Genomic DNA, 9399 nt, shown 5'->3' with positions numbered 1-9399 from the left:
CAAATTGCATTTGTTTCTAAAACAAATGGGCGCACGTTGTAAACGCCAAATAAATACATACATATATACATAAATTAGACGAAGATGCGAAGATGCGCTGAGGTGGGAAATGAAATGAAATGTATGTCAAACCGAAAATCTAGCTACAGAATTGCATATTATATAAAATTATAATAATTAATTATATAACGGACAAACACACACACACACACACACGCAAACACACACACACAAACAAAATGTTGTTGTAGTCAAATTACAAATGAAATCTTGTTTTTGCTACCGGCTGAGTCGAAAAATAGTGAAAATCAAGAAAACAAATCAAGTCAAATTTTAAATGCAAGCAAAAAATTAAAATTTAAATAACAAAACAAAACAAAACAAAAACAAAAAACCGAAAATAAATCAAATCATTTTTTGCAAGTTCTTTATAACTAATAAAGGTTTTTTGGCAAGCAGAAGACAAAGTACAGAAGAAAAAAATAAAAAACACATTTTTCCAATAAAAATAAAAAGAAAAGCAAACGCAAATCAATTTAAATTGAAATGTTTCTTTTTTTTTTTTTGTTAGTTAGTTACACAACACTCAAGCTCTCTGGCGGCATGCTACAACACTGGCTCAGGTATATCTGGAGTAATATTGGGTCGTGGCATAACGTTGACCTATTGAACTGTAGAATGCAATTAGCTTGCGTTCGAATTCATCGCCGCCCGCATGACTATTGTCTAGCCAGGCCTCCAACAGAATGTTCGCATCGTAGTTATCGCTCACCTTTTCCAGTTCGTCTGGAAAGGTTTAAGGGGTTTAGCTCGAGGTAACCTTTTATAAACAAAGACGATCAGCTACTCACTCATGACCATTTCCTTGATTTCCCACTCGCAGTCGTAGCGCTGCGTTAGAAACTGCAGAAATTCCAATAACTTGGTCGTGGTCAGCTCCCAGGTAATGCAGTGTTCGCGAATTAGCTCATCATCGTTCCAGAGGCGGACACGTCTCCACATGTGCTCGGTTCTCAGCCTGATCTCGGTCAGCGTTTCCAGTATGTGCTTCATCTGGTTGTAGGCCTTATCGAGTCGCTTGAAGAGTTTATGTATACGCTTTTTCGCATGCCGCAATTCGCGTGATCTTTTCGCATTGTTCAATTGAGTTTCGCTCTCAAAGATTTTCGCACACAGTTCGGCATAGATTTTCATTTGCTCGCCACCTTTAAGCACACCCTGCTGCCAGCTCAGGGCATCGATTTTGATTGTTGTGGGGATAACATTAAGTTCCTTTATAATGTTGTGCGAGTTCATATTGGCCAACGACATTTACTTGCACGCGAGGACTAGAAGTTTTCAAATTGTAGCATGCAGTGTTGTACAATGCGAGCAAGTCGCATGAAGTGTGCGCAAGGTTTTTGTGTTGCTGCACACTGATTTATCTTTGCATTTCCTTTGCTGCTTCTTCTTAAAACTATTGTCAGAAATTGCATTAGCTTTAGTTGTCTCCTGCCCTCTCTCTCTCTCTTATTGGGAGGGAGAATAGCTTGCATAAAAGTTCTTATTAGAATTATTACTATCGCCCTTTTAACAGTGTTGTGCAATGCCGGCAAGCTTGAGGTGAAGTATGTTAATAACTATCGCATAGAGAGTTTTTGATTCTTATTTACTTGAAATGAAAGCTTTGAGCTGGAGCTCTTCTTGCAAGACGAAAAAAAGGGAGCAAAGGAAAGCCCAACACAACTGCTCAACAGCAAAGAGTACAGATAGATAGAAAGCTTAACATTATGTAGACCCCGTTAACAGCTGAGTGCTGTGCAATATCAGGAAATCATGTGACACGTGTCAAGCATTCGCGCGTTAGCCAACACTGTTGTCCTTTGTTATTGCTTTCTGCCAATTCGATCGAATACAAGCTGTAAGAAGCTAGAGCAGCGCATTAATTGAGCGCTTGTTATGTGCAACTCCTCTACGTTTTCCCCTCGGGCAATTAGCTGCCGGCTAGTTGCGGCCATTTTACCTTTTCTTTATTTCGCTTTTGGGGTCGTTGCAGCCTGTCAGCCCGAGCTGCAGCCATGAATTACGGTGCGTTGATTGCGTTTAAGGCCTGATTGCAACAACAACAAGAACAACAACAGAATTTGCAGTTCTTTTGAGCTGAGCGCGCGGCAAACTGGTTTTTCGCTTTTGGTTCTGCATTAATTATCAACAAATCATTTTTGTAGCACTGAAGGGCGCATTTATCAGCGATTATGCATGATGGAGCGAGCGATCGCTCGGAATGCACTGGAATGGGGAAGGGGGTGAGAGATGGAGGCAGCTTTGGCCAAGTGTCGCAGAACATGTGTACGCCTGGCAGCTGCCGACGACTGCGGCAGGCGGATGTGGCACAAATTGAAGCAGGCTTTTAGAGATTCACGTCGATCTTGACGTGCCGCCACCGAATTTGTCAGCCAAAGACGGACACAATGATGGGCAGCGGCCAGTGGCCGGAGGCTGTTGCGCGGCAGCACAAGGACGCGACTTCCAGGCGTCGGCGACATGACATGCCGTTGATAAGCAGAAAAAAAAAAGAAAAACGAAAAAAAAAACCAAGTCCAGCACAAAAAACGCGCTCTTCGCATTGCAATTAAGATATTTTTATGTAAATTAATGAAAACAGCGAGCGGCAGACGCGGCAAAAGGTTGCCAGATCGACGCAGATATGCAGCAGCAGGAGCAGACATATGTTAGGGTGGTGGAGGGGGTAGTGAGAGGGGAAGCTGGCAGTCTGTGGCGCTGAATTGTGCGGAGCATGCGTGCAACTTACAAATAAGTACAAGCCGCAGCGACTGCAGAGTCCAATTGCGACGAAAACTGTGCGCATTTTTAATTGGAAAGCGCACCCAAAAAAAAGAAACAAGTGAGCTCTGCTCGGAGACTGCACGACTAGGAGATGCCCTGTAAACAGCTAAGCAACTACAACTTATTTCATATACTTATATATCTCTCTACATATAAAACTGTTTGTCCTGACGGACTGACTCACTCTGACTTCCTTACTGACCGACTGACTGACTGATTGGTGTGTGGAAAACATATCGATTCGTCTGATGGATGTTACGCACTTTTTGAAAATACATCCCTCCTTGGTGGACATAGTTGCCAAAAATTTGATGGGTGACATTCATTTCCAATGACCTATACGAAAAATTGAGACGTGTTTAAATTGTTGACAAAATCAAAACATACACATGTACATACATACATACATACATACATACATACATACATACATATATACATACATACACACATACATACATACATACATACATACATACATACATACATACATACATACATACATACATACATACATACATACATACATACATACATACATACATACATACATACATACATACATACATACATACATACATACATACATACATACATACATACATACATACATACATACATACATACATACATACATACATACATATATACATACATACATACATACATACATACATACATACATACATACATACATACATACATACATACATACATACATACATACATACATACATACATACATACATACGTCTACATCTACATCTACCTACATACATACATCTACATCTACATCTACCTACATACATACATCTACATCTACCTACATACATCTACCTACATATCTACTTACCCGCCCACCTCCTCCTGCGCCGCCTCCTCCTGCTCCACCGCCTCCTCCAGAGCTGCTCCTCCAGGCCGTTGGAGCCAACGCACCCTGCCTAGTCGAATTTCAGCAGGGCCTACTTGAATTTTTGAGAATCGAGGAGGACAGCACCTAGAAGAAATTCGTTTTATTTAAATTTGCAGCATAACGACAAATAAGCTTAGTCTGCGTTTGGTATTAGAAAACATATACATGCATACATGCATACACATACATACACACACCCACACACACACACACGCCCACAAACACACACACACACACATATATATATATAATACTTATTTTTATATATAAAACTTATTAAATGCGGCTATGTCTCTTTTCGCAAGTAAAATTCCTTTTTTAATAAGATCGGTGCTTATTGTCCGATCTTTTTGAAATTTGGCATGCATAAAGATGACAATTTGCCAAAAATCAAGGCCATTACCGCAAAGTTTTTATTTATTTTGTAACATTTTGGGGGAGGTTTAAAAAAATTAAAAATTTTGTATACCTAATTACAACGTTCTTTTTCTTTCTTGTGAGAACCGATAATTGATCTTCTTTTTAAGGGAACTAATTAAAGGTGATCTGTTCGTTAAATAGAATTAACATTCTGCAAATTTCAAAAGTCAGTCTGTGATATTGTCTAGATCAGACTGATGAGGGATCCGATTGATCACCTCTAAAACATGGGCACAACTTCAATATACCCTTGCCATTTATATGGGTACAGGGTATATAAAGAGCGCAGCCGAAGGAGCCACAGCTTCGGCCTGCAGCCAATGGACAACGATCGGAAACAGAAAAAAAAAATGTGACGCACCGAAAATTTATTGTCTCATGATGCGCTGAAAAAGCGAAGCCGAGCCAACGAGCTGAGCTGCATGTCGAATGGCCAGAGCAAACAGCAAAAAGGCCGCGGGCAGAGCAATCGAAGGCGGGACGAGGAGATGCCAAGAAGGAGAAGCCACAGCTCAGCGATCGGCTGGGCTGCAACTCCTGCTCCTATACTACTCCTTCTTCGTCTCCATCTCCGTCTCCGTCTGCTTCTGGCTCGGCATTTATGTCTGGCACTTGACACATTTTGTTATGGCATTTCCAGCTACCGCGCGCAGCTCTGACTTTGTTGACCCAATCAAAATTCCTGGACCTTGCACTTGAATGCGTTTAATTTGTAAGCTCGCCGAGTCGCAAACTGTCGCTCGGCTCAAGTGTTGAATCGCATGTACAGACATGAGAATCGGCACAAGAATCGCTGACTCCGACTTCAAGCTGCATCTGCAATATGTTAACTGATCCTGCTATCGACGGCAATTGAGTGCACTTGCAGGCGAGGAGCTGCTTATAATAGCTGTTAAAACAGCTCAGGATGCTGATAAAGCAACTGAGACAAGGTATTATCTCATTATCAGAGCAGCAAATTGAGCTTGGAATGGAATACGTGTATTTTTTTTAATCAAGCTAATCTTATGCCCGAAACTAGGCTTATTTGACGAGGTATTGTTTTACATTTAGTATAACAACTTGCGGTCTCTATCCCACCCAAACTTGAATTCATCTACCGAACTTAAGGCTTGGGCATAGTTGCATATATTGAACCCAACCAACGACAATATTTGCAGCCAAGCTGAAAGGATAGCCCAGTCTATATTAATTGTACAATGCAGATCTTTTAGACATCAAAGTAGTCTTCTATTCAGCTCAATCGATTATCATAGCTCGAATGCCATGTCTTTGTCTTGTCCTACCCTCTAGACTTTACATCTAAAATCTTGTATTGTTATCCAAATCCCTATGAATAAGTTCCGACTTTCATAAATTTATCTGTTTTCTGGTTTGCCGCTGTTCTAGATTGTTTTGGCCAGTCTCTCTATGCTCCATTTGCAGCTGCTCTCTGAACTCAACCAGATCTTGAGGTTTTGCATTTGCCTTTGAGCGTATTGCTGATACCCATTTTGCGGCATAAGCCAAGCTATTTGCCTGCTTATCTGTGCCGACTTCCTCTTGGCCTCTTGGCCACTTAATAAGGGGCTTCAACTAGGCGTGTGGGGTGTCCAGTCTACAGTGCAATGCAGCTGCTGCCTGTAACCAGTCCCACTTCCAGTCCCACTCCCAGTCCCAGTTCTAGGCTCAGTCGCAGCTCCAATTGCAGCTCTAGATTGTTGCCGGTAGCGTTTGCTGATCGCTGGCCAGGGCCAGGGCAGCTGGCAGGGCGGCTGGCAGGGCGCAAGTTGATTTATTCTAATCTGTATAAGCATGGCTATAATAAAGCAAAAGTGCCCACTGAGTGGACAATGCTGGCCAGCGGCTCTTGGCCAGGCTTGCAGTTCTTGTTCTTGTCGGGGCCAAATTGCAGATCAGCCTGTGTCCAGCTTGTTCAACGTGTGTGCGGCTCAGTGTTGTCAAAATCGCTTGTTTTCCGCTAAATCTAGCCTTTTTTATTAGCAGTGTGATAGCGGAAAGTTTAGTTCGAAGTATAAATGTTGCCAAACATGATATTTTGTATTTAATATTAATTTTGTTTGTTTAACCTAGACTCAATTAGTGGGAATTTGATTTAAGAACGAGAAAGAAGGGCTATCTTCGGCATGCCGAATGTATTTAATACCCTTTCAGACTCTTATGCGTTACAAATTTCGAGACAAAGTTGTAAAACCCTTGCAACGCTATAACAAGCTAAAACCAAACAAAAGGCGAGCAGGTCGCCTGGCAGTTTGTCTGTCTGCCTTTCGTATCTTTCGAAGCTTAAACTAGTCGCGAATTGCAACGTTTTAAGCGACGACAAATATAAAAAAGCAATCAAAAATGAAGCCCACTTCCCTGAATTCACCTATCCTGCTTAATTTATAAATAAGTAACAAGTATTTTAAGCTTTTTTTTAAGTTGTTTTTCAGCTTCTCGTTCACCTTTCTTTTTGTCAGCACTGTTGCGGCTGCGCAGTCGCTTTGGGGATTGGTCAATGCGCATAATTGGACTTAAGCCGCCAGTGCAGACGCAGCTGCAGATTCTAATGACTCAGCAGGAGCAGCGGCAACGGGTGGCACAGGGCCAGCGCTGGAGAGAGCGGTAGGCAGAGGGATGCCACCTTTCACCGTGAGTAATGCACTGGCCGCCAAATGAAGTTGCATGCGCTAATTTATCGCGTCAGCCAAGCTTGCAACGTTATCAAAATGCATGCGAGAAAATGTCGCCGCAAGCAGGTCGCCCGATTCCGGTTGCCACAGCTCATGTTATCGACGCAAAGTGTTCGCCACGACGGGTGACAATGATACGCCCCGCCTCAGAAAAGCCAAAACGAAGTCGAAATCTCACCTCAGCTGGAAAACGCGTCTGCTTCCAGCCACTTTGTCAGGAGTACTAGTGTGTGTGTGTGTGTGTGTGGGGCGTTTGCAGAGCAGACTTCGCCGGCTGCCTGTGCCTTGATTTTATTCAAATTTCAACATGCAAGGGGCTCGGGTGACGGAGGATGCGGTTGTGTGCTGGGCCAGAGGCTGCCGCTGGGAGCAGGCGTTCGCCAAATCACGTAATGCGCCTTGCAAACATTGTTAAAACACTTGCGGCACGGCAAACACAGGCTAAAGGCTTGGGTCTACATCTACAACTCCCCTCCCACCGCTCTACGTTCTTCTTCTCCTCTTATTTTCAGTGTAAAATTGCATTTAAATACCCTTGCAGTGGGCACGAAATGCGTAACGCCTTGAAGCAGTTAGCTGCGTTCACATATATATATGCTTGACTAGTCAAGTCCGTTTGGACATATATATGCATCCTTGACTCTCAGTCTTAAAGCTAGCTTAATGTAGGTTTAATGTCGCATCTGACAACCATATTCTATATAAAGAATTGTCGGTCAAAAACAGAGTTCTGTTAAAAACGTTGTTGTCTACCATGATATGTTGACCAAAATTAATAAAATATACATTATATACAAATATATATCGTATATAATATCATAAATAAAGCTCACAGAAGCAATCGGACAAAGTTGGTCAACATAATTTTTGGTTTTTCTAAAATGCCTTCACTATACTATCTAATAGTAGGATTTACTATGCTGTTAACTTAAAAACTAATAAATTTTCTTATCAGCACCAGTTAAACTCTATATATAAGACTGTTTGCCTTGACGGACTGACTTACTCAGACTTCCTGACTTCTGGCAGACTGATTGGAGACCAACGCACAGCCCATATCGTTAGAGCTAGAAAAATAAAAAATGAATTGTAGTTTCCGTTTGTGATGTAGGTGCACGTTAAGACTGTGCTTTAGGAAATTGACTATCATTTACACACATATACATACATACATACATACATACATACATACATACATACATAATACATACATACATACATACATACATACATACATACATACATACATACATACATACATACATACATACATAAATACATACATACATACATACATACATACATACATACATACATACATACATACATACATACATACATACATACATACATACATACATACATACATACATACATACATACATACATACATACATACATACATACATACATACATACATACATACATACATACATACATACATTCATACATACATACATACATACATACATACATACATACATACATACATACATACATACATACATACATACATACATACATACATACATACATACATACATACATACATACATACATACATCTACATCTACATCAACATCTACATCAACATCTACTTACATACATACATCTACAACTACCTACATACATACATCTACATCTACCTACATACATACATCTACCTACATATCTACTTACCCGCCCACCTCCTCCTGCTCCACCGCCTCCTCCAGAGCTGCTCCTCCAGGCCGTTGGAGCCAACGCCTAGTCGAATTTCAGCAGGGCCTACTTGAATTTTTGAGAATCGAGGAGGACAGCACCTGGAAGAAATTCGTTTTATTTAAATTTGCAGCATAACGACAAATAAGCTTAGTCTGCGTTTGGCATTAGAAAACAGACATGCACGCATACATATATACATAAATGCACACATACATACATGCATACACTAACACACGTCCACACACACACACACACACACACACACACACATACATACATACATAAATATATATAATACTTATATGCCCTCATTCGAAATACTTGTATATTTTTATATAAATCGATTGGTTCTAACTGATTGATTGATTGACTGATTGATTGACCAACTGACTGACAGATTGATTGATTGATTGACTGAATTACTGATTGAGAATCAACGCAGGCCGAACTTTAAGAGCTAACAGCTCAATTTTTAACAGGAAGGTAACTTATGCCGTGAAAACGCTTGCTAAGACGGGATTCTAGATTTCACCCGCAAATGTGGAAAATCGATGGAAAACGATTGTATCAAACTTTTCTTAATTACTTTCTACTTTCTGGCTTATGATTTAAAATTAAATATTGGCACAATATACCTCATAATAAAGTCTTAATTAATTCCATGACAAAGAACAGGATAGGTGACTCAAGCTATAGCCACAATAACACTAAAAGGCTGAACTGCACTAGCTTAAGATTCTGTTAGATTTTATATTAATTGCGGTTTTCATTTTCAACATCTCTTGAGAAAACTCCGATGTTTACGAGCTTTTACTAAATATATATCCCTATATCCCGATCAAATTGTGTTTCATTAATGCAAG

The 9399-nt window shown here is 40.6% G+C and overlaps 1 protein-coding gene across 6 annotated transcripts in view; it reads right to left on the bottom strand.

The window, feature by feature from the left end:
• Positions 1–432: 432 nt before the first annotated feature.
• Positions 433–9399, bottom strand: part of LOC26531154 (uncharacterized) — a 151289-nt gene continuing 142322 nt past the window's right edge. For 3 of the 6 annotated variants that reach the window (XM_070208730.1, XM_070208731.1, XM_032435089.2), the window contains 4 exons: positions 8513–8634; positions 7838–7898; positions 3680–3823; positions 3011–3162 (listed from right to left, as the gene is read on the bottom strand). In XM_070208730.1, coding sequence (XP_070064831.1) covers positions 3021–3162; positions 3680–3823; positions 7838–7898; positions 8513–8634 — 469 coding nt within the window. In that variant the 3' untranslated portion in view covers positions 3011–3020. Of the gene's footprint in view, positions 787–851; positions 1637–3010; positions 3163–3679; positions 3824–7837; positions 7899–8512; positions 8635–9399 lie in introns of those variants that run through there. The other 3 variants (XM_070208732.1, XM_070208729.1, XM_002046262.4) reach the window with 3 other exon arrangements.

This window comes from Drosophila virilis, chromosome 3, assembly GCF_030788295.1.
Source record: "Drosophila virilis strain 15010-1051.87 chromosome 3, Dvir_AGI_RSII-ME, whole genome shotgun sequence".
Classification (NCBI taxonomy): domain Eukaryota; kingdom Metazoa; phylum Arthropoda; class Insecta; order Diptera; family Drosophilidae; genus Drosophila; species Drosophila virilis.
This window is presented reverse-complemented; position numbering and strand designations above follow the sequence as displayed.